General features: G+C 52.0%; 10 protein-coding genes across 10 annotated transcripts; 3 read left to right on the top strand and 7 right to left on the bottom strand.

Moving 5' to 3' along the window:
• Positions 1 to 374: 374 nt before the first annotated feature.
• On the bottom strand, positions 375 to 5,681 carry M436DRAFT_13005 (kinesin family protein-like protein; the record flags this gene model as incomplete). Its single annotated transcript, XM_013571463.2, has 4 exons — positions 375 to 2,898; positions 3,094 to 5,207; positions 5,264 to 5,577; positions 5,636 to 5,681. Coding segments are annotated over 4 exons (4,998 nt in total), but the record flags the coding sequence as incomplete, so codon positions are not given.
• A 1,582-nt stretch (positions 5,682 to 7,263) lies between these two features.
• M436DRAFT_82137 (SAICAR synthase-like protein) lies at positions 7,264 to 11,329 on the top strand (the record flags this gene model as incomplete). Its single annotated transcript, XM_013571785.1, has 3 exons — positions 7,264 to 8,209; positions 8,264 to 8,532; positions 8,630 to 11,329. 3 exons carry the CDS (start codon positions 7,264 to 7,266, stop codon positions 11,327 to 11,329), a joined length of 3,915 nt encoding a protein of 1,304 aa, XP_013427239.1.
• A 290-nt stretch (positions 11,330 to 11,619) lies between these two features.
• Positions 11,620 to 12,633, bottom strand: M436DRAFT_47475 (NAD(P)-binding protein; the record flags this gene model as incomplete). The annotated part of the gene is made up of 2 exons (XM_013571596.1): positions 11,620 to 12,067; positions 12,137 to 12,633. The coding sequence occupies 2 exons, from the start codon at positions 12,631 to 12,633 to the stop codon at positions 11,620 to 11,622; spliced, it is 945 nt and encodes a 314-aa protein (XP_013427050.1).
• Positions 12,634 to 13,074: 441 nt separating this feature from the next.
• Positions 13,075 to 13,692, bottom strand: M436DRAFT_25061 (uncharacterized protein; the record flags this gene model as incomplete). The annotated part of the gene is made up of 2 exons (XM_013571478.1): positions 13,075 to 13,591; positions 13,646 to 13,692. Coding segments are annotated over 2 exons (564 nt in total), but the record flags the coding sequence as incomplete, so codon positions are not given.
• Positions 13,693 to 14,490: 798 nt separating this feature from the next.
• M436DRAFT_47565 (ribosomal protein S12) lies at positions 14,491 to 15,171 on the bottom strand (the record flags this gene model as incomplete). Its single annotated transcript, XM_013571611.1, has 3 exons — positions 14,491 to 14,556; positions 14,609 to 14,709; positions 14,826 to 15,171. The coding sequence occupies 3 exons, from the start codon at positions 15,169 to 15,171 to the stop codon at positions 14,491 to 14,493; spliced, it is 513 nt and encodes a 170-aa protein (XP_013427065.1).
• Positions 15,172 to 15,639: 468 nt separating this feature from the next.
• On the bottom strand, positions 15,640 to 16,989 carry M436DRAFT_82133 (uncharacterized protein; the record flags this gene model as incomplete). Its single annotated transcript, XM_013571784.1, has 7 exons — positions 15,640 to 15,689; positions 15,787 to 15,824; positions 15,882 to 15,969; positions 16,024 to 16,472; positions 16,526 to 16,602; positions 16,684 to 16,697; positions 16,905 to 16,989. 7 exons carry the CDS (start codon positions 16,987 to 16,989, stop codon positions 15,640 to 15,642), a joined length of 801 nt encoding a protein of 266 aa, XP_013427238.1.
• A 653-nt stretch (positions 16,990 to 17,642) lies between these two features.
• M436DRAFT_64030 (uncharacterized protein) lies at positions 17,643 to 19,123 on the top strand (the record flags this gene model as incomplete). The annotated part of the gene is made up of 2 exons (XM_013571685.1): positions 17,643 to 18,093; positions 18,147 to 19,123. 2 exons carry the CDS (start codon positions 17,643 to 17,645, stop codon positions 19,121 to 19,123), a joined length of 1,428 nt encoding a protein of 475 aa, XP_013427139.1.
• A 62-nt stretch (positions 19,124 to 19,185) lies between these two features.
• Positions 19,186 to 20,001, bottom strand: M436DRAFT_47340 (adaptin ear-binding coat-associated protein 2; the record flags this gene model as incomplete). Its single annotated transcript, XM_013571573.1, has 1 exon — positions 19,186 to 20,001. One exon carries the CDS (start codon positions 19,999 to 20,001, stop codon positions 19,186 to 19,188), a length of 816 nt encoding a protein of 271 aa, XP_013427027.1.
• A 537-nt stretch (positions 20,002 to 20,538) lies between these two features.
• On the top strand, positions 20,539 to 21,642 carry M436DRAFT_47305 (translation initiation factor-like protein eIF-2B subunit alpha; the record flags this gene model as incomplete). The annotated part of the gene is made up of 2 exons (XM_013571567.1): positions 20,539 to 21,498; positions 21,553 to 21,642. 2 exons carry the CDS (start codon positions 20,539 to 20,541, stop codon positions 21,640 to 21,642), a joined length of 1,050 nt encoding a protein of 349 aa, XP_013427021.1.
• A 908-nt stretch (positions 21,643 to 22,550) lies between these two features.
• On the bottom strand, positions 22,551 to 23,542 carry M436DRAFT_47212 (alpha/beta-hydrolase; the record flags this gene model as incomplete). Its single annotated transcript, XM_013571547.1, has 2 exons — positions 22,551 to 22,721; positions 22,781 to 23,542. 2 exons carry the CDS (start codon positions 23,540 to 23,542, stop codon positions 22,551 to 22,553), a joined length of 933 nt encoding a protein of 310 aa, XP_013427001.1.
• Positions 23,543 to 23,970: the final 428 nt, after the last annotated feature.

Genomic DNA, 23,970 nt, shown 5'->3' with positions numbered 1-23,970 from the left:
GAGTGAGGACGGAGCGATAGGTGGGTGGTTTGCACGACGTGTACAAGGAGTGGTAGAGGCGAGAGTCTGTTTGTCGGCCGTCTCGCTGTCTTGCCTGCGTGCCAAGTCTCACGTCACATGCGATGAATAATGCCCCGCCATCTGGAGCTCGCAAGCTCGCCGTCTGCTTTCGAACTCCGTAGAAACCACCCGTGTGGTCAGCCAAGACACACTACAAACTGGCACAAAATGAGTCCACAAAAATCACTTTCTTTGGCATAGCTGCATAGCGTGGTAGCACGAGAGCTCCGGGTATAGTGCCAATGAAACAGGAAAAACACAATGGCGCAAAAAGAATAGCCACCATCCCTCATCGTCCTTGCTCATCCACCGCCTTAGAAACAGTTCAACATTCCCTTCTTCTTCTTCTGTCCAGCATTCAACTCCCGCATACGTTCCTCAAGCGCCTGTCTCGCGCGCTCTGCACGATGTCTCATCTCTCTCTCCTCCTCGACTTGTTGCATGCTCGCCCTGGAATTCGTGCGCTCCTTGCGCAGTCCTACCAGCTCGTCCTCCAAGTTTGAGCACTTCTTCCTCCATGACTCAAGATCTTGTCTGGTCTTGTTCTGTGATGTTTCGAGATCGACAAGAGCCTCTTCCAGTGTAGCCGTTAGTTGCTTCTCGGCAAACAAGTGCTTCTCGATAGTACGAATGCGGGATTCTTGTTCTTCAATCACCTGCGCATATCCGGCATCAACTTGCACCGTTGAAGGTGCAGTCGATGGCGGTTGGGGAAAGGAGCTGTGATGGGGTGTGCCGGGTGGAGACGAGGCCGTGAAAGTAGTTGTCGGTGCAGGGCTCGAAGTACGAGCATCGATACCCAGACCCATGGGTATGCTGCTGCTATGGCTCAAGAAAGGACTCAACCCACTGAGACCCGGAGTAGGGATAGGCGGCAAAGGAATTGCAGGCGGCGGAGAGGGGAGACCCGAAGTGGTGTTCGTGGCATTGGACTTTGGACGTGTCATTAGAGACGTCTGCGAACTCGTTCGAGCAAGTGCAAATGCTGCAGCTTCTGGTGACAGTGACTCGCGAGCATAATTCAGCGAGTCGCGAGAGGTAGAAGCCATTGAACGACGTTGTAGCTCGGCGAGCTGAGACTCAAGCAAAGATACCTTCAGCTTGGCATCCTCGAGTTCTTTCTTCATCTCGTTCTTTGCACTTGTCGCCTCCTCAAGCTGTGTGTGGCGCTCGCTTTGTATGGCGGACAATCTCTTGGTGGTGTCTTGATGCAAATCATATGTTGAGTTGAGCTGATCCTCCAATTCTTGCACCAGAGTCGCACTCTTACGTTCGTTCTCCACTGCACGCTCCATGTTAGACACAAGTTCCTGGTTGCTCGTCTTCAGTTGCACCATCTCGGCCTCAAGATCCGCGACCTTGGTCGATGTGACCACGGTGTCCTTGTCAGAACCAATGTCTCGACTCTGTCCAACGAAGTCGGTCAGATGAGAGTGGAATCGCCCAACGTCAGTCTCGTGACCAAGAATGGCTGATGCTTCAGCAAGCAGCTCCTCCAGATCAACTTGAGACCTTTTGAGGTCCTGCTGCACGGACTTGTGTCGTGCCTCTAAAGCCGCATGTCTCTCAGCGAAGTTGTTCTCAGCTGTCGTCAAAGCAGTCTTGACACTGTCGAGCTCTTCTGTATGCGATGCCTTGAGGGTCTCCAGATTCTGCTCATGAATTTCGATTGCGGACTTGTGGCCTTCGATTTGACTCTCCAAATTAGACACCAGATTGCGATGAGTTTGTAGCTCCTTCTCTGTAAGCTCTCTGCCTTTGCTGTCCTCATCGACCTGCTGCCTAATACTTGCGTAGGACTGCTCCAGCAGCGAAAGCTTCTGGTTGTGTTCATGACTAGCTGTTTGGTGATTGTCAATCTGCTTCTGCAATGAGTTGACAAGCTCTTGGTGTTGAGCTCGCTCTTGATCAAGATTCGCAACTGCTGCATCGTATTCGGCATCGCGACTAGCAACCGACTTGTGTGCCTCAGAAAGGGATGTCTCAAGAGTCGCGATAGTAGCGAGCAGCTTGGTTTCAGACTCTTTCGATGAAGTCATCGTGTGAGCGTGTTTTGACACCCAGCTGGACAACTGCTTTTGCAGATTCGCAACGTGATCGTCTCTATCATCATGAGCCTGCTCGCCACCAGCGACCACATCTTTTTCGGCGTGTTGCTGTAACTGTGATTTGAGTTCATCGACTTGAAATTGTAGTTCCTTCTCCCGGCTTTCGTGGGACTCACGAAGGAGGAGCACCTGCTGTTCGCTTCTCATGAGTTGGTCACGCATGTGCCCAACAACAGTGAAGTCGACAGTATTGGCAGCCGATACACTGGCCCTCTCGCGAGTCAAGCCTGTGATGATGGCGGTCTTGGCGTCAAGATCTCTGCGAGCTGCCATGACTTCTGCATCGAGTGCTTGCATTTTCTCCGTCCGGTCATGCAGATCGCCCATGATGGTGTTGAGATGAATCTCAAAGTTTTGGCGAACGTCAATATTCGATTCGAAGTTATCCAGCGCGATGTTTCGCAGTGATGCAAACGAACGCATAGCTCGATCGTTGTTGGTAGTGGTATTGGCCATGAGATCCTGGCTGGGCTTGCGGCGAATGATGGGCTTGACAAGCGAAGGAGAAGACTGTCTGTTGGTTGCCAATTGTGCCCGCTGTACTTCGCGCTTGAGGTTTTCAACCTGACTCAAAGCGTTCTTGTGCTCTTCGGATAGTCTCATATAGTTGTCCGAGATCTCCTTCAAGCTTGATTCTCGCTGAACGTGCAGCTGCCTCAATGTTTCCATCTCGTGCGCAAGTACTTGCTGTTGAGGAGGATGGGAAACCTCATTCTCATTGACGACAGTGCTTCCTTCATCGCTCTCAATATCTCTCAGAGGTCTGCCTTGACTCCCAATTGTTTCGTCCGGCCCCTCGTCCATTGAAGTGAACGAGTGTCGCGAGAACGACCCCGATGACAACTCCGCTGCTAATGAACGCGAGGATGCGGCCGGTTGTCCATTCTCCTTCATGCCATTCACCCCCGCGCCCTCTAAAAAAGACTCTGGCTTGTCTGAGTTCCTCGAGTCTGGTCTGGTCTCCTCTTCGTTTGTCTCGTGCATCTTGGCGAGTGCTTGTAGTGCGGTTTCATACTTGCGTTGAAGGTTGTCGTAATCGTTGATAGTCGTTTCGTGCTCGCTACGAAGGTCGAAGAGTTCTTGCGTCATGGTCTCAAGTTTGTCGGCCATGAATCTGGACTGCGCCGCATTCTGCTCATCCTTCTTGCACAAGTCTTCAACATCTTGATTTTGATCAGTAGCGGCTGTGGTTGGTCCATCAGTCTCTAGAAGATGTGTCGTTGAGTTTTTAGACTGCTCAGTCACTTGGTCGCCAACAGCAACTCCTCTGGAAGCTGTGCTTGACTCTTTGACGAATGGGTCGTGGCCATTGACATCACTTGCGTGACCGTCAAGCTGCTGGTGACGTCCGTTTTGTTCGCCATGACGGATGTTGTCAAGCTCTGCAAGGAGGTTATCCAGTCTACCGATACTTCTTTGACGTTCGATAACGTTCTCGAGACGATCGAGCTCGCGCTGCATTATTTCTCGGTCCTGCTCTGCTTCTGCCAACTTCTCTTCGATCGTTGCGATGTACTGTTCGGAGTTGTTCTCAGTGTCTTTGACTCGACCCAGCTCTTTTCGTAGGCTGGCGATCATCGTGGAGCTCTTCTCCTCGCTGGTGGTCGCACCCTCTATCTGGGTCTCCAAGTCTCGCAGATAGGCATCGTTGTTGGCTTCACGCTCGCCAGCTTTCTGCAGCCTTACTTGTAGTTGGTGAGCTTGCGACTCCATGTAGGCTATCCTGGCCTCACGCTCCATAAGTGAGCTTTCGCTTGTAGAAAGCGTGGATCGTGTGTTGGACAAGGAGGCCTCGAGCGATTGAATCGTCTTTTCATACTCCATGACAACCTGTTCCACAGCTTCGGCAAACGAATTGGAGCGCTTGAGTCTTTCCATTGCCGACTCTCCTACAGCATCTCTGAGAGTGGGTGTATCCTCGTGACTGCTCTCCTTGGCCTTTGAGATTTCGGAAATGAGCTTTGCATGGCGTCCGCTAAGGGCGTTGTAACTCTCTTGCATGTCCATTAGCTGGTCCTGTAGTTCGCTCTCGCGACGCTCTTTATGATCTCCGGCAGCCAGGATGCGTTGCTCGCCTTTCTCGTTGTTTTTGTTGACCTGTTCTCGGAGGAAAGCCACCTCTGCTTGTAATCGAGCGATGATGGAAGCTTTGTCAGCCTCCTCAGTTGTCTGTTGAATCTCGGGCTTGCTCTGGATGGCACGAGCGCGTTGAGCGTAGGTAACGGTATTAAGCGTTTCGCTAAGATGAAACTCGGCGGGATTCACGCAGGCGACCATGTAAGTGATGGCGGTTCCGCCTAGCGAATCTTGCAGAATCCGAGTCAGTCGAGAATCGCGGTAGGATATGTAGCCGCCCTGCTTTGCAGTAGACAGCTGCGAAATGACCTTCCCCAAGCTAGCGAGACCGGCATTGATCGATATACCCTCTTTTGCTCTATCGCCCTGGGCGCCTGTATTCTTCAAACGTTCGCTGCCTGCAAGATCGACAAAGTGGAGCTTGCTCTCGGTCGTCACAACAGCATCGTTTGAGGTCGAGTTGTCGACCTGAACAGAAGCACGCCTGTTGACCGAGGGACCTTTCTTCAGAGTAAGGTTCAGACTGAGAATGGCGTGGGAGCGCGAAGACTTGGCGTTGATGGCGGTCGAATCGGTCTGGCGGATATTGGAACCAAAACTCAGAGCTTCCAGAAGGTCGTCTGCCGAGTTGATAGGTTTCTGAACCAGGCCAATGAGTAGAATGCGACCTTTGGTATCTTCACGAATCGAGACTTGAGGACGATCGGCTTCAGGCACGGTGCTGGGAACAAGCAGGTCGCGGAGCTGTTCATTGTAGATCTCAGCATAGGTTGCTGTCAATGTCCAGGACTTGTCGCTGCACGTTTGGCGGTGCAAATTGGAGAGGCTGGACACGGCCGAGACGGAGTAGCGTGCGGGAGAACGAAGGCCCGACTTGCTCGGGGTCAGAGGGGCCGAGGAGGTTGGAGTAGCGTTGAGTTTTTCGAAAAGAGCGGCGGCGGCACGTGGCACGATTCCTGTATCCTAATCAGTATATCGCAACACACAACAGCTGAGCGATGCGACTGACCGGCGTGGACAGGGTCAAAGGCGCCTTCGGAGTCAGCAGTACCCATGGTATATGACTTTCCGGCGCCGGATTGACCGTATGCAAGGATGGATACATTGTAGCCCTGGATGAAAGAATCGACGCTGCCGCTGACGTATTCCCAGACACCTTGTTGGGTTGTTTCTTCGCCGAAGACGCGATCAAAGACGAACAGTTTCTTTCCCTGGGTTGACTGGATGGCGAGGTTGGTTGCAGAAGAGACGTCACAGGTCGAGGCGCGGAAGCGCTGAGGAATTAGATCGTAGCCAGGGTCGGAGGATTGCAGAGGAGGGCGGACTCGAACGGCTATACAAAAGTGAGCCAAAGAAGGCGACGATAAGGGGCAGGGCAGATGGGCACTCACCCACTTTCACCGCCGTTTTGGAGTCTTCATCGGATGCGCGACTGCTTCCTCGACGACCACCAAGACTCAGGCGGCTAGAACTTCTCGGAGTGCGCAGAGCGCTTGCTATTGAAGCGCGGTGCGGGTGGCCGCTCATGGGCGAGGTGGGAGGGGTGGACATCGAGTCCATGTTGGGTGGTGGTGCCAGAGAGTTGGAGCACCTGTGGCACTGGCGGCCAGGCGGAGAGGATGTCGAGTGAGATTCACGTCGTACACGGATCACGAGAAACAGAGGGCGACCGCGATGTTCTGCGATGCTGGTCCCCGACTTCTTGGGCTCGCGCTGTTGTCCAACCGTCAAGGCGCAAGGGCCACTCGATTCGATTCGCAAGCTGCTGTCGATCGCTCACTCGCTTCTTCAGCCTTTCACTCGGACATGGAAAGCCCGTCTTCTGCCCCGGTGGTGACGAAATGACAATGTGAGCCGACTATCTGCAGGATCAAAGTGAGCGACGGTCGAGCAGAGCAAGTGTTGCAAATATTGATTCAGTCCGAAACGGTGCTGCTCGGTACCTGAGCAGCGTTCAACGCCAAGGGACTATGCTGCGGCGCGTTAGACTCGCAGCTTGCAGCGCCGCCGAACAGTTAGCCAGCCTTTTGACTTTCGGATCTATGCTTCCCCATGCGCCTATCAACGAATACATGCCAGTACGGACTAGGGACAGTCTTGTCTGCTTCTTTGTGCCTTCCCTCGTTCCATGCAGCTGAGGATTAGCGCTCCCGTCTCGTCACTCAATCCATCTTCACATCCGGGTTTGCGGTTTCTCGTGCCTGCACTTGGGCTGCGCCGCCAGAAGGCCCGCAGGGTACCGACTTCCGACTAAGTTTTGGAACATGGAAGGTCACGAAGATCGACTACCGAAACCTTTCAGCTTTGCTGATCCAAAGCCTTATGGGACCGGGGAAAGGGGACAGCACAGCAGCGGCCATGTCTTTGGTTGATCAAGCGCATGACACTGCATGCATGGCATAGAAGTGGTAGGTGGTTGTACATCTAAGTCGACCAACGGTATTTGCGCTGGCGCAAGATACAGCCAGTCTCTCCATGTTCCAGCCCCAACGCGACGAGGTCGTGGACAATGTGGAAAGCAAGATAGGGGAGATTGCTAGTCGACCCGTGATAAGTCGGAGCGATAGGCACGTCAGTTCTAAGCGGGTTGGCGGTCGCACTTGGACACTGGTCGGACGGCAAACAAGCTTTGTGATAGAGCAAGTGTGAGTGTTCAAGCAAGATAGAAGACAGCAGTGGCAGCGGAGAGTGGGCCAATGGAGAGCGGAAAGTGCAGTGATTGTCAGGGGGTACAGAGGTATCGGGAAGATATTAGAGGATTGTTTGATAGAAAAAGCAGGCATGGCGATAGACGGGCATGGCCCATGGGCGAGGCTCCAGCAGCGAGACTTCAGCGTTCGCAATCGCTCTCAGCCAGACTGACGACGCACGTTTTTGCACCCAACCTATCACCGTCAAACACCCGCACACACGCTGCCCTGTCTGACGGCCACTACTGCCAACCCAGGTGCTTCCATCAGTGCGATAACGACTCCATCGGCATCGCGGCAGCCGTCCAACCAATGTCTTGGGCCTCCTCATGCAGACGACTCGCTCAAACCTGGCTCGCTCCAAGACCAGCCCTGCGGATCCTGTCCTCGCGCGCTCCAGCACAGCTTCTCTGCAACATGTCTCGCACTCTACCAATGTCCCGCTGTCTGAGCGCGACAGCATCTTTGCCACGAGCTACCAGGGCGACACCCCCGTAACTTCTCCCCATCACCCTCGCAAAGACCCGCCGAACGAAAGGCCCGGTCTGATATCGCAAGCTCTTCAGCGTAACCAATTGCAACAACAAGACTTTGGCCACCCCACCGACCAACCCACCCAACCTCGAGACAACTCGCCCGCACAAACCTACGACCAAGGACCAAGCCTGCGTCACCATCAGACCTCGCTCGCCCACGACGCTGCCATGTCGGCCTCGTCGCTCTCGACCATGCAACCCACCATGACCGACATGTCTATGTTTTTCCATACCCTACCGCACACTGATCTCAATCGTCTTCCCTACCAACTTAGCTCCCAATCCAACCGACACTCGCTCTATGATCCGCAATTGCCGCCTGCCCTCGAACGACCTGTCACGCCAAATCTCGCCGACAAGTCGAATCCACCAAATGGAACAACCGTCGAAGACCTTCAGTCAAGTGCTCACCGTTCATCCTACAGAGCTTGGCGACAAGGCCAAGGTCGCATGGCTGGAAAATCTATCGCTGAATCCCAGGGCAGGAACCTCAATTCGGAAGATAACGATGTTGATCGCAAAATCGACGCCAAAATGCCAAAGATCGACCAGGGCCTCAATGTCCGCAGCAGGAAGACCAGTCACTACCTCGGCCTCTTCAAGGACCACGACTCTGAACACGAAAAGCGTCGCGAAAAGAAAGATAAAGCAAAGCATACCGAAGAGCCACAGGATAGGGACCAACAAGCCCTGTCCGCCATCAATGAACATCACGAACATGACGCCCATGCTACCACCGGTACGCCTGAACCACATCTCACTTTTGCTGGCCGCACATCTGACTGTGCATCAGAACTGCCTCCGTCGTTTGTTGTTAATGATAATTTGTCCGCGAAGCCATCAACCGACGACGATGTCGTCAGCATACCTCTGCCTACTCCAAGCACTTTCGAAAGAGAGGCCGAACAGGAGCCTGCGACCACAGATAACCCTGAAGGTCGCCTTGCACATCAAATTCCACCTAGTTTGCTCGAGGAGATCCGCAACCACCACATCATTCTAGGTCCCTCAAACAACAAGGCCCCATCTGATCATACGCCCGTGTCCGAGTCGTGTGAAAAGGTCAGTCGACAATCTCTCACTCATTTACTGGCCACCTTTGATGATGCCAATCTGCAAAGAGCCCATCCAAGACATGTTCTAATGCTGACTCGTGTAGGAGCTCCCACAAGAAACACGTCATACGTCGCTTTTGACGAGTCAGGCACGACTGCTTCAACAAGAAGTAGCAAAGGAGGTGGAGGACGAGGAATCAGACCAGGAACAGATTTCTTCTGCTCAGTACATCCCCCATCGTGGCAAGTCTACACGTGCTGCTACTGCATTACCCTTGTCCACCTCCGCCACTCAAGATGAGGAAAAGGAGATTCTAGCCTCGTCTCCTGTGGTCCAGCACAATGTTCATCCTCCTATGAAGAATTCTCTCGAGGCTGGCGTCGATATTCCGCAGAGCAACGTTGAGATTGCGTTACTGTCAGAGGACGAGAGTCAAGTATTGCATGGTGAAATTCCACTCTCCGACAATCGTCATTCCAATGTGATTCCTGCTGTTCAACCTTCAGAGTCCGAATATGACACCGAGTCTTCGGCCTACTCGCAAGATCAAGAAGACGAAGAAGACGTTACCCCAACTCCTACTCCTACCAACAAGAGCGCGTTGCACAATCGACCTCCGGCGAACAGCCATGCACCCGAAGCTCAATCGCAACCTCCTCCACTCGGTGCTGTCGAGCTGAAACCCTACAACCATCAGGTGGGAGGTCACAGCACTGTCTACAGCTTCTCTCGTCAGGCTGTTTGCAAACAACTCAACAGTAAAGAAAACGAGTTTTACGAGATCGTCGAACAATACCATCCAGATCTGCTTGACTTTCTCCCTAGGTACATCGGCGTTCTCAATGTCACGTACAAGAAGCCAAACAAGAAGAAAAAGGACAATCTCGACAAATCAAAGTCTCCCGACATGCAACCTCAGGACTTACAGTCTCCCAAAAAGGGAACAGCTATGCTCGAAGATAAGAAGGACACACCTCGCATTGTCAGCCACTCACAGTCGCAATCAAATGCGGTGCCGGAGGTCAGTCTGATCAACAATCGTCATATACTGCCAGACTTTTTGAAGCGCACTCTGCCACCGAGACCTGCAACAGCCATTCCTGCCCATGTCAGCCAACCCAGTCGGCAGTCTCGTCCTCACTCTATCAGCGAGATGATGAGCGACCGACGGCCCTCATACTCTCCCGAAACAAACCATAAAGATCGTCCACCTTTGCGTCAACAAGCCAGCTGGGGCGCCACTAGCGTTAATCAAGACTTGAAGCTGCAGGTATTCCGAGATGTCTTCTCGCCTCCTCTTATTCATCGCCATGATCGACGGAGCAGGAACCATCATGGTAGAAACATCAGGAGAATTCAACAACGCGAGTCGATGCCGTCGCTGCCAGATACCGAAATAGCGAGCAATCCCCAGAGCTTACACGAACGCCGTAACAGCGCCGATGTCTCGGCCATGCAAACACCTCCATCACCTGCCGATGCTACGCGTAGACTTGCAATCAAAAACCATCGAGAGCTCAAATCACCGCACAACAGCGTGCAATCCCTCGACAATTATATAATCAGTCCGCGTAAAGAGCAGCCGTTGAGTAGCGAAAGCAAGAGTATGGAGAATTCAGAAGCAGATAATCATCTAGTACAGGCCTACAAGACGCCCAGACGTCGTCACTCTGGAAGTGGTCTGCGTAGAAAGAAGGCCGACATAGATGCTTCTCGGGGTGATCTCGAGTATCACGAGGATGAGGGCTACCGTGGTGATGGCGAGGACGTCTTTGCAATGGATGACCTCGAAGGATCTCCGACCAAGACGACCAGGTCTACTGGTGCGCCTGAAAAGCTTCAGAATGATCCTAACTTCAATATCAACCCGGCTTTGAACGCCCCGGTCCTGGGCAACCCAATCGATTTGGGACAAGTATCACGTAGCCCTGACCAAGGCGTTGAAGACCCCGGACGTATCGCACACTTCATCTTGCTTGAAGATCTCACAGCAGGCATGGTACATCCGTGTGTACTGGATTTGAAAATGGGCACTCGTCAGTACGGTCTTTTTGCTGATGAAAAGAAGCAAAAATCTCAAGGACGCAAGTGCAAAATGACCACATCCCGCGAGCTGGGTGTTCGCGTGTGTGGCATGCAAGTCTGGAATGTCAAGACTCAATCCAACATCTTCGAAGACAAATACTTCGGCCGAGATCTCAAGGCTGGCAGCGAGTTCCAGGCCGCACTGACACGCTTCTTCTTTGATGGTATCAGCCATGGCAGAGCGCTCAAGCACATCCCGGTTGTTCTGGACAAGATTACTCAACTCGAGCGCATCGTGCGAAAACTGCCCGGATACCGCCTGTATGCAAGCTCACTACTGATGATATACGATCGTGGCGATGTAGATGAACAGGGCAAGCCTCGCCAAGCTCCACAGCAACAAACTGATGGTGAGAGTGGTACCGGTTCGCCAAGCACAAAGAACCAAATTCTGCTCAAGATTGTCGACTTTGCCAACTGCGTAACGGCTGAAGACATTGAAACCAAGGCTTCTGCCACTTGTCCTCCCCGAGATCCTGACGGCGTAGACAGAGGATACCTACGTGGGCTGCGTACACTCAGATTGTACTTCCAGCGTATCTACGAACAACTGGTTGCCGAAAAGGGTGGATTTGTCGAGAGGGGTGAAGGTGAGGGCATGGCTACTCAGTCCAATGGCGGTGCTGGATTTGGAGGAGGCGCTGGCTTGGATGCCCACAGCAGCTTTGCATGGAGCGATGCCTTGGTTGAAGAGGATCCAGGTGAGGTCAGCGCTTGATGATGGTTGACAGATTAATCAGGGTCGCAGTCACTTTTTTTTTGCCTCTGCTGGGAAGAGAAGATTTGGCAAGCGTACCTACAGAATGCCTCTTCCTCTCTCAGCTTTCAGGTGCGGACATTTTTTATCCTTCTTCTCGTTATTAGCATGGCGTTTGGTTGTGTTCTGTATCTTCTGTTCTCTAGTAATCAACATGGCATTGTTTGTACACACAAGAATTGTTTCCGTCGAGAATGATTGGTTCTTTTGTTCTGCTTCTGATGGTGTAAGCCAGACACAGGACGACTACATCAAGCTAGCTTTCCCGGCACAAATGGCAGGCCGGCACTCAAGCCTCCGTCAACAGCCCACGCTTGTCCATTGACGTAGCTACTCTCGTTGGTCGCCAAAAACAAGGCGACTCTTGCGACCTCGTCGGCTACTGCACCTCTCATCAAGGGATTCAGCTGGCCAATCTTGCCCTCGCTGCCTCTTGCTCTTGCTGCCTTGTACATCTGTGCGGTCATGCCCGTCTCGATGATGCCGGGACAGATGGCGTTGCAGCGGATGCTGGTGCCGGCGAGTTGGTAGGCAGATGTTTGGGTTATACTGATGACGGCGGCTTTGGAGGCGGAGTAGTCTGTAGGTCCAGCGTTTGATCGTAGACCAGCTACCGAGGCTGTGTTGATGATGGAGCCGCTAGGGCTAGGTTTGTTCTGCATCATGGCATTGGCTGCATGCTTGGTTGCTAGGAAGACGCTGGTTGGAAATGGTCAGCCAGAGGGTCTCGAGGCTGGAGGAGGAGGAGGGAAGACAAAGCCTACTGACCTCAATGCATTCACTTTCATGGTTCTCATAAACTCTTCCTCCGACTTGCCTTCCTTCTTACCGACCTCGTATACTCTCTCCATGGTACCTCCGATACCAGCATTCGCAAAGAAGACATCTAGCCTTCCCCACTTGTCCACTGCCAGCTTCACGACTGCCTTGACATGCTCCTCATTCCCAGCATCGACCTTTTGTACCACAACCTGTGTCCCCGGATACAGCTTCTCGATATCTTGCTTCCAGTTGTTGAGATTCGAAGTGTCGAAATCAGATAGAACCAATGCTTGTGCGCCTGCAGAAGCGAATTCGTAGGCTGAAGCCCTACCAATGCCCAGAGCACTGTTGCAACCGGTGATGATGCAGACCTTGTCCTTGAGGCGAGGAGAACTGGGAGGAGAGGCGATGGTGGGTATGCCTGGGTATGAGGAATCTCCGCCGATGGTTTGTGGAATCGGGGGAGGTGAGAGGGCGAGCGATTTCTTAGGTGCGGCTGTCATTGCGTGGTCAAGTATGGTCTGTCAGAGTATAGCAGTACAAGTGTTATGAGAAGAAAGCTTCCTGATGATGGTGCTAGATACCTCCAATCATCCCCCGCATAAGATGACCACCGAGGTGGATGGTTCTTGAGCGAGCCGAGGCTCCCCACGTCAAGGCCGATCAGGAACAGGGTACCCTCACCTCCTATGCTAAAGACATCCATTTCTCTACAGTCTCGGTTACGAATGCCATGCGTCGAGCCATCTAGCTCTGCAATTCGAGAAAACAAATTGATCAACACTAAACTGTTCTAAATGAGCTGCATGTAGTCGCAAGAATGTAGAACGATCATCAACATCGATACGACCAAACAATCTGACAGAACCATCCCTTCCACCATTATACTAGCGCAACTCTCATGTCATCTCACTCTAGTCCAGAGCTGCAGAAGAAGTGGGTGCAGCACTAGTTGTATAGGTAAATGTGGCACAACCAGCAGGACACTCAGTAGCACATGTCGCGAGTTCGGTCTCTGTAACAGGAGTACCACAATTGGGAACCGTGGTCGTCGTCTCGATGACACACAGCGGTCTGATGCATTCCGACGTGTCGAATGTGCATGCTGGGTTGTCAGCAGTAGTCGTGACAGTAAACGGAGCACAATCTTGAGATGCACTTGTCGTAGACGCATCGGTAGGAAGAATGACAATCGGACCGCCTGGGTTGGCAGTAGTGTTGGGATCAGTGGTCGGCTGGCCCACGGCAGGATCTTCTTGCTCGGTGACGGTTTCGGTAGAGCAAGGGGCGCAGGAACGGGGACATGCTGTGCGAGTCTTTGTGCTACAGTAGGATGTTGGGATGGTTGTTGTGGTTGTTACGGTACAGGTAGGTTGGAGGCAGTTCAGAGCAACACAGCCACTGGGGGTAGTGTAGGTGATTGAGACTGGACAGCGTGAGCAGGCTGCAGCATTGGCGGCGCTGTACGTCTTGTCAGTCTTACGTCGTGATGGAGCCGGCGATCAGGGTGTGTACCTGGCGAGCAGAGCCAGGATAGCAATGGGGGCGAGCAGGCGATACATTGTAATTGTTCGGATTCAATATGGCAAAACCAAACCAAGCTTGTGACTTGACAGCCGAGTTGTTGGAGCGAAATGCGTGAAAGAAAGCCGCTTATATATCTAAGGATGACATATGCGTGAACAGGTCCAGAAATAAAGACCTAAACCGTTTCTTGAAAGCTACGCTTGAGAAAGGAACGCAGGAGGTGTGGAACCTCGTATCGATAGTAACTATCACATACCAAGAGACATGCAAGGTAGAGGTATGCAGTATAGTGGGGATGGCGCAGCAGAAGACACGAGACGTTGTGTGCAATAGTCGAGTTTCTCTTGAAACAATCGTCATAGGTTAAGAAGGAGCATCAATTGGTGATCATAATGTAGCCAGCTGGGCATCAATAGTTCTAGCTGATCATTTCTGTAGAGAGTGGTGCCTTTCATACGAGAGGCAGGCAGATCTTTCGCCGAATTCTTGATGCTCATCAAAGCTCTTCTCCTTTCTCTGAATCTCATTCCCAGTAGTATACAGAAAATTACACACCATTGAACGCCGCCATGCATATGCACCTGACCAGATTCAAGGCAATGGAAAGAGCAAAAGGCGATGGTAAGTACAAGAAGATGGTTGAAAAGAGATGGTTGGCGGGGTGCAGCAGAATGGAATGCTTGGAGCAAGTCATGGCGCCAAGCACTGGTTGCAGCACGACGATGAGACAGTTGGGAGGGTTGGCCTCATGACTTGCAGACGATCCCTAGAGCGCAGTCCAGGAATAGTAGGGAGTGAGAGTGTGGTGTGATGTCGTAAGGTGTGAAGATCGTCTAGGCAGCCTTAGGCTTCTTGGTGCCGTACTTTGATCGCGAGGTGATTCTGTTACCGACACCACCCTGCAGGGGAATTAGTACGGCTATGGGAGAAAAGGTCGAAGGAGTAACACACCAAGTCCAAAGCACCTCTGACAAGATGGTACTTGACACCGGGGCAATCCTGCGAACGACCACCACGAACCAAGACAACTGAATGCTGCTGCACATTGTGACCTGCGAGGCTCGTGTTAGCCATGATGTGTTCCAGTTCACATGCTCGTCTTCCACACGCAGTCTCTGTTCCATCCTTCTTCTTCCTCTTCTTCTTCTCGCGGCAAGCAACAACGCACCTTCACCAGGAATATAGGCGGTAACGACCCTGCCGTTACTCAATCTGACTCTTGCAACCTTGCGCTCTCCCGAGTTGGGCTTCTTGGGCTTGGTTATGCCCACACGCACACACACGCCCTTCATCTCAGGTCTGTCCTTCAATTGTGGCGACGTAGGTTTGCGAGCTCTCTGGGCGACACGGCAGCCGCGCATGACTTGGTTGTAGGTGGCCGAGAATGGTGACGAGGTGCTGAAAGCGCGTGGTGATGGGGCAATTTGTGGGCGAAGGGTTGTGCTGAGGGCCGCAAAGTCGGGGCGCACTGCGGTTGGTAGCCTGAACAGGCGGGTGAAGAGGTTGAGCGCCATAGTTGTCGTATATGGCAGGTGTATGTGCAATGATTCAACTTTCTGGTCCGTCGCACTGTTCGAATGTTCAATTGCGCGGCATTCGGGAAAGCCAAGCACCCACCGCTTGGCACTGTGCTTTTTCCTTTTTCCTCCCAGGCAATCAAATCGTGATTTGTAACAAGGAATCGAGACTTTTAGGTAACTAGGTTCATTTCAAAGGACTCATGATGCTTGCGATTGTCGACTGTGTCTTACTCCCTTCTTTTGACCCGAGGCTTCCCACACGCGAAATACTAGTATTATAAAGTGTCGAATAGTGGTTTGGTCAAATCTATTCTCATGGATGTAGTATTTTTCAAAATCAGTGACTAGCCTGACCTGATTGCTAACCAAACTTCTTCTATCTTCTTTGATCCTCTATATTAAATCGAACCGGTCCAATGTAGTCCGTTCTATGGGAGAACTCTGATTTTCATGTCGCTTGATCTAAGCAGTGGGCTTGACGCCAGCCTGACCCTTCTCGTATGCCTCAACACCTAGAACGGATGTACAGTTAGTGTAGTTCCACGAATTTATTAGACAATGACACCACAGTCTGGGTGAAGTGGTGTCTCTACGTCCGATTTGACATACCCTGCTTTGCAGCGTCGTGTACGGTAACCTTGCCCTCACTATAAACACAGAAGTCAGATGGCGGTCACAGACGAACCAATGCAAAGATGACTTACACAACTTCTTGGACCTTTGCCTTGATCTGGCTCCAGTCCTCAAAGACGGTGAAGGGAATGTCGTCTCTGACACAGAACTGGATGAGGTCTGCATCTGCTGTTAGCTTTCCTGCTCACGGAACGCAACATAGTTCAAACTCACCATGTCCAGACTTTGCGAACAGAAGGTCGGTCTCCTTGGCAGCACTCAGGTCCGAAACACCGTCACCAGCGTAGAACAGAGTAGGACGTTGGTCAGCAGGAAGCTGGGCGTAAGGACGAATAGTCAAGCTCTTGTCGTGACCGAAGTGAGAGTCATCGTGGTAGACAAGCTCCCAACCACCCTCCTCGTTGACCTGCTTGCCGGGTCTTGCCTGGATGTTGTTGCAGATGACGTCGATGTACTTTGCGTTCTCACCGACGAGCTTCTCGAGGATGGCGCGGATGATAGGCTCCATACCAGATGAGAGAACAACAGTGGGGATGTTGTTCTTGATGGCCCACTGCAAGTAGTCGTTGAAACCAGGGTCAAGCTTGACGTTCTCTGAGACGTACTTGATGCACTCGTCGTAAGGCATCTTGACGCTGTCCATCATGCGCTTGAAAGAGTCTCTGCGTCGTTCTTTAGGACAAAAGCAAACCTGATCGATAGGGGTGCAACGTACCTGAAGCTCTCAGTGCCGTTCAGGACGTTCATGTTACCCTCACGTCTCTTCTCGTAGCCGAATCCGACATTGTCAGTCTGGTGAAAAAGTCAGACTCGCGATCTTCCAAAAGGTATTCAGATGTCGAATTATTGTTTCGACCTTGCTAGCCTGTTTACCATGAAGTCGTTGCCTACGATACTGTTAGCGTCGTGTAGCAAGCAGAAGAATTTATCTATGTCTGTCCGGAAGATATCTCAAATGTACTCGAATGATATTAAAGTATACTGGAACCTCCAGCAGAAGGCTTCTAACGCTCTCCCACCAACCAAGGCCCGAATTGTAGAAGGTATGATTGCGACTATTGTGCAACAAGTACAGAGAAGGGAAAAATACTCACTGTCAAAGAGGGTGATGGTTCCATCAAAATCAGTAAAGAAGATGAACTTGGGGTTCGTCTTCATGGCAGGGAGTGATTGGGCCATGATGTGCAATGTGTGAGATGTAGAATATTCAGATGAAGAAAAGAAGTGGCAGAGACGGGCGATACTGAACACCAAATGTTGATAAGCAGGGTCAAAAGAGAGACTCGAATGACTGAGATGCGTTGAGAGAGGCCAAAAAAGTTCGGTGAACCAAGCAATCGAAGCACATGGCAGATGAGCAACGCACCTGCCGCATACGTCAAGGGTAAACAGACGGGCAAGATTCGGCGCCGATCTGCGTCAGAGTCCGGCTCCACCGAAAAGCGTCCGCTGCCATTTCGAGACGTAGACTTTCCACTGGATACAAGCTCCAACCAGGACTATCTGAAACAGTTGGAATCACTCTAGGAGGATGAGGTAGAAGCGGGAAAGACTCTGAGGAAATGAGCACACCAACCCGGCCGTATGCATTGCTACGCAACTTTGTCGCCTCTGCGAGCTCGAGCTCGAGCTCCATCATAATCCGCCCACTTGCACCACATTGCCGACCTCTGCCAAAGCCACACTGTCCGTCAAACACTCAATGGATCAACAAAAGACAATGGGCGTCCTCAGCGCGTAGAGCTGCGTCCCCACCAGATCGCTACGATCCTGAGGCCAAGCATGACCAGACGAAAGCTGCCGAGCCTCAAAAGCCAGATGAAAGGTTCTACATGCCACCGCCGCCTGAGGATGTCCAACAGAGAATCGATGCAGCTATCCTCGACGCGGCAAGGGCAAGCCGCCCCGCTCCCCCTCGTGAAGCAGCACCCGAGCTGAAGCCTGCGCCTGCACCTGCACCTGCACCTGCAGTGGAAAAGCAGCTCCCAGAACAAGCTGCGACAGACACACTCCAAGACACTCCACAAGAAACTCCCGTCGAAGAGGAACACCCCAAGACACAAGCAGAAGTGGTGGCGGAGAAGGTCATGAAGGAGGAAGCGATTGCTGAGGAGGCACTGCCGTCAAAGCATCAAGAGCAGAGATGGCATCTGTCCAAGCGGGTACAAGAGCGTATGGACGAGCTGCTGGCCAAGGCCGCAGTCGTCAGTCACAAGGTCAACAACTACACGGGAACCGACTACTCGGGCATCGAACGCTTGCGTCGCGACATCATCGACCAAGGTACTTCTTGTCAAACTCCTATCTATCCTGTATGTCATCTAACTTTGAAGCAGAACAACTTGTCAAGGCTGCCCATGCCGACGTCAACGCCGCAAAGGTCGCCTATACCACATCCTACAGTCAACAAGCTGCCTCGCAGAAAGAAGTCGTCGGCCTCCTCGAACGCAAACATTCATGGTCAGCCGCCGATCTTGAGCGCTACATGTCTCTGATCCGCTCCGAGCACTTGAACGAACAGGCCGTGCAGGCTGCGAAAGAGCATCTTGCAAACACCGAACGCCACCTCGAAGACGCCAGAGGAAAGCTCGAGAAAAAGGAACGCAAACAATATCACGAGGAGCAGATCTGGAGTGACACAATCCGTCGCAACAGTACTTGGGTGACATTCGGGCTAATGGGTCTGAACATCTTCTTGTTATTGGCCAACTTGGTCATCTTCGAACCCTGGAGAAGGCGAAGGATTGTCAGAGAGATCAAGACTGCTCTGGACGAGAAGACGACGCAGGTACCATCGCTAGCGCCTGTTGCCGAAGCTGAGATTGACAAGGTTGTCGAGCCAGTCCAGCAACCTCTGGAGAAGATCGAAGAGCACATCGTCGGAACAATCCAGGCAGCTGCTGCAGAAGTCATGCCCGAGACGGCGATAGAGGTAGCCCCCGACGCACAGCCTGAAGCCGCGGCTGGCAGCGAGGTCACGGTCGGAGAAACACCGCTCGCAGCTGGAGAAGTCCTACCCGAAGAAGCCGTTGAAGTCAGCGATCCGGCTGCAGCGATCAACGAGTCCGTCGAGAAAGCAGTCGAAGAGCCGATGCAACGGGCGGAGCCCGAGAACTGGGAGGAGAGACTCGCTCTTTGGAAGGAGGTGATACATGTCAAGTTGACTTTGTACAAAGCCAAGTTGCAAGACCTGTTCTCGGAGCGTCAAGTCACAGTCAAGCGGATTGACGTAACGATGATAGCTCTCGAGGGCGCTGCAGCCGGTGTGGCAGTAGTCGGACTCGTGTGGGCGCTGCTCAACGCCCGATCATGATGATGAAATCCTTTTCCATGTAAATAAAGCATAACCTGTACATCAAGCATCTGTATTATTACTCATTGGAACTCGCCAAATTCACCATCGTCGAAGCCCAGATCTTGAGCGTTCTGATGAGAGTGATGCTGTGATTGCTGTCTCGCAGGCGAAGGACTCTTAGAGGCGGCCTTGACATGAGCAGCTGATGGCGGAGGGGCGAGCGAAGGAAGAGCAAAGTCGTTAGCAGAAGCAGGCGGCGGTGGGGGTCGGATGGAAAACAGGGCGCTACCATCGTCATTGGATGCAGAAGTCGATTGCTGCTGTCTCCTGCCGCGACCTCCAATCTCGACGTGTATGCTTTGCCCCTCCTTCAAGCTGAAATCCTTCTTGGGCTCCTCGACCGTCTTTCTGCTCAGATGCTGGGGTTGTGCGTGGCCGGAAGCAGGATCCAGGCCCAGGAGCTTCCTGGCTTCGGATAGTGTGATGCTGAAATCGAAGGCATCTGGTCTCTCTTCAAAGCCCATACCCAGAGTGGCTTTCATGCCCCCTTCACCCACGACACGGATGGCAAAAAAACGACTACTATCGTTGGCTTGCTCGACTACAGCGGGTGAGGTATAAGGGCAAGCGGCGAAGAGATCACCAGTCTTTGGATCCTCGAGTACGATGTCGGTCTTTATTTGATTCGAGAGCGATGTTTCAATGATGCGTAAGCGGGCAGTGAAAATCATCTGGGCAGTCGGGCGCGGTGGAGCGGTCCAAGTACCGGCGGAGAAGCCTTTGTTGGAAGTGAGAGGAGGGATCTGGTAGACATGGACGCGGGGGCAGATGAACAGAACTCGCTGGATGGCAGAGTCGGCCAAGGGACGGCCGGTGGCAGGATCGAGAGTTGTCATTGTTTCGGGCAGCGACTTTGTTGTTGGATGTACTGTACAGCGGTCAGGAAAGTGCTGAGGGGCAGTCGAACAAGGCAGCGCTAATTAGCATGTGAAGTCAGCCGGCTTGGCGGAATGTTTTGAGGCATGAGGCAGGATGCAATCACGGTTACGCCAGATCAAGACAGATACTTGGCGACTTGATGGGGCAGATGTTGCCTGTTGCTTTCTTGTCTACCATCCATACGTTTGATGCATAGCAGCAAAGGAAGCCGTACACGATCAAGCAAGACGATGGAAGCAAAGAAGGAACGACCGGTCTTTGACCTCGAGCAGATGCAAATGCGGGCTACTGACGCGCTAGCCAAAGCTTCTTCTCGTGCAGCCGGTGGGCAGAACGAGTCACAGTCCAGAGTCCAAGCCGAGTCCAAATATCAGAAAGCACCACTGCACGTCCAACTCGTCCCTCCCACACCCGTGTCGCCTGTACAATCTCAGCCTCCTGCTCGCCCTTCGGTCCTGCGCCTCTCGCTGCTCGACAGCTACTACCTCGAAAACATGGTCACCACAAACAAGCAGCAAAATTTTGATGTCGTCGACACATATAAGCGTCTGCTGGCCGACGACCCAGACTTGACCATGCCCGTCGCCGCCATCGAAGCCCTTGTCCTTGCACTTGCTCATACTCCCGCCACCACTGTCTCGGAAACTCTGGACCTGCTGTCCACCCTCACCGCAGAGTTGAAGGCTCGCATCCCCAACCCCATCTCTCTGTCAGCCGGTACAGACTTGTTCCAGCGCTATATCATCACCACACTGCAGAAGCCCACCGCTGGTCGCAACAGCGACTTCGACACAATCCGCACTCATCTGGTTCAGAACGGTCGCTTGTTCGTCGAGCGCGCAAAGGAGGCTCGTGACAAGATTGCTGGTTTTGGTAGACACTTTGTTCGCGACGGCAATACTGTCTTGACAAACGGTGGTTCGCGTGTCGTCGGTGCTCTCTTACGCTCAGCCGCTGAGACGAGCGCTGGCTTTGGTGCCCAAGGCAGCATCCGTTTCCGTGTCATCTATGTCGTTTCCGACTCGTCAGATGCAGAGAGCAGTGACAACATCGCTCAGTTGCGCAAGCTCGGCATTCCCGTCGCCACAATTCCTCCCACCGCCATTGCATACAGCTTGAACCAGGTCTCGCAATGCTTCGTTGGTGCCGAGGGTGTCGTTGAAAACGGAGGTATCATTAGCAGGTTGGGCACCTATCAGATCGCAATGCTGGCCAAAGCTGCCAACAAGCCCTTCTACGTTGTCTCCGAGAGCCACAAGTTTGTCAGACTATACCCACTCGGTCAGACAGATTTAGGCATCGACCAGAACATTGTCGAGTTCAAGACAACCGAGGACGCTAATAGCATTAACGGAAGCGTTTCTGCAAAGGACGAGGGTGTTGCCGACATGGATGTCCAGTCTGATGCAGGCGTTTCAGATAGCGTCGCCAACACTGATGCTGTTGACTTTACAGTACGTATATTTCCACTCTCCGGATAGCGACTTGAACTTACGTGTTTTCAACAGCCCCCTAACCTGATTTCTGGCATTATTACCGAATCTGGTGTTTTGCTGCCATCCGCAGTCAGCGAGGAGCTCATCAAGATCTGGTTCTAAGCGTTCAGCCTTTTTGAAGCTCGACTTCCAAGCTTAATCAAACGCAGACGTGCGTGCAGGGGCAGTACAAGTGTCTTTTCAGATGCTTCTCTCTGGGCTTGAGAATCACTTCCCAGCTGTAACAGAGACGGACTGTTGAGAGAGTGCGACATCAACTTGACCTATGCACAGTCGCACTAAACAGAGAAAAGTGCTGCGACGAGAGTCATGATGATCATGATACTTACGAACTCAAAAGGAGACGGGCTGCATTGGGTATAGAGGTTCTCGAAAACGCGGAACGGGATGAGGATCAGTTGATCTGAGGGCAGTCAGAGGACACGATAGTTGTACATTGTATAGGAGAGGAAGACATGTGAAAACATCGTTTTCGAACAAATCTCTCCTATATAGAGTAAGACCGACCCCCGCTTGAGACCATTGAGAGAAGATTCAGCTTTGTTCTCGAGGAACTTGGCGCCATCTGGGTATCATTCTGGTTCAAGAAGCGCTTATGCATTTCAATGACTTTGCTAGGGTCTATAGGTCCAGAGGTCTTTCACAAAGTCATACTCGATGCAACAGATTCTATGACTGTGCACTCGATCGGTCGTGTTTTCCCTACTCGTGTACAAAGTCTGTAGGTTTCACGCTCTTTCATGAACTTGTAGAGTGATTTTTGTGCTATGAAAAGACACGGTGATTTCTGGACGAGGCATCTATCCAAAGAGATTCCAAATCATAACGCGTCTCGATGGACGCGATCCAATTTTCGAGAAGACTGTGCATCTTGACAGTCACACACGTCTAAGACCCTTGCGCACGGAGAAGTTGCAATGGAGGAAGGGCCATCCGATATCAGGAAGAGACATTCGAGACCCTACCACGTGCTTAACCCTGTCACTCCTTCCTACTCTCGCGACAAGCGTTCATGGCCAGTATTGTTCAAGCCAAGCACAGCCTTCCTTGACCCACTCTGCGTCCATGGTCACTGCGCCATCGAAACCATGCTCGCCAGGTTGTATCGTGTATCTCAACGGCGTCCCAGGATGTGTTTGCTTGAGCTTATCCACAAAGTTGTTCGAGGCTTCAATGGGCACCTAATCATTCTGTCAGCGAACTTGATGTGTAGTCGGTTTCCACTTCACAATAAACTTACCAGCGAATCTTCCTTGCCATGGACGATCCAGCAAGCAGGGACGTTCTTAGCTGTCTCAAGATTGTCAATCGCATGCACGCCTTCTGCATCACCCAAAAACTCCAGATAACGGCCGGCCTGAACGACAGCACAGATAAACAACCACAGCTCCCAAGGATGAGTTTCCGTCCTGACTGCTCCTTTCTTCATATCCCTGATGTAATCATCAACTTCAGACTCGGGTTGCTGAGGCGCCCCAGCCATGTGCTTTTCTCCCTTTTGCGTAAAGTGTGCGATTTTGTTGTCAAGCATGCCGTATTGTGATATCACTGCTTTGATGCCTGCATCCGGGTGCAGCAGTGCTGATTGAATAGCTAGGTATCCACCTGCAGACTCTCCTGCGGCAAGTACATTGTCTGTGTCCGCTACTACTCCGGTCGCCATATTTGCTACTTCTCTTGGCAAAGACGTCTTTACCCACGACCAAAAGTCCGAGATGTCGTCGAGCACTTGTCTGCCGTTTGCTTCGGGCAATAGACGATAGTTTGGTGTGACTAGGATAGCATTCTTCTGTGCTGCTAGTTGGATCGTCCATGTTGCGTGCCATTCTTCGTAAAGTTTAGAGCCGCATATCAGAAATCCGCCGTGGAAATGGACAAGCAAAGGGTGTTTTCCAGGCTTGAGGTTCTTTGGGAGGAGGACAGTAGTGGAAATCTCGTGGTTGTTGACAGTTTTGTAGACAAAGTCCTTCTGGTCAAAGTCGACATACTTCGAGTCAGCCATCATGAAGGTCTGCTCTTCTCAAGTCTTTGATGTGATCAAGAAGATCTTACTTGGAAGAGTTGGTATATATAAGCTCGTTGTATTAGACTCGGACATAATGATAATCCCGAGCCATTATCACCGACTTCTCTTCGAACGTCACTTCCCTGTATCGGACGTTCCTTGCTCCCCAACCGCATAATTATGTCACGCGGGTAATAGAAATTAGGTAGACGAGAAGCACCCACCGAGGATCGTGATACTATCAGCTCTCTATGACCTTTGCCATCTTCGAAGAAGGAATGAACATTCTGATGGATAGACATCTGCAAGCCATGTCATTGCATACAATATGTGCTGTGTGCCGCGAATGCTAGAAACAGAATAGGGTATCTGAGAAGGAAAGAGCAGAGAAAAGAAGAACAAAAACCAAATGGGCTTCGTACACG

This window comes from Aureobasidium namibiae (assembly GCF_000721765.1).
Source record: "Aureobasidium namibiae CBS 147.97 unplaced genomic scaffold scaffold_9, whole genome shotgun sequence".
NCBI classification, from domain to species: Eukaryota; Fungi; Ascomycota; class Dothideomycetes; order Dothideales; family Saccotheciaceae; genus Aureobasidium; species Aureobasidium namibiae.
The sequence above is the reverse complement of the archived record's forward strand: the minus strand, read 5'-3'. Positions and strand labels throughout refer to the sequence as shown.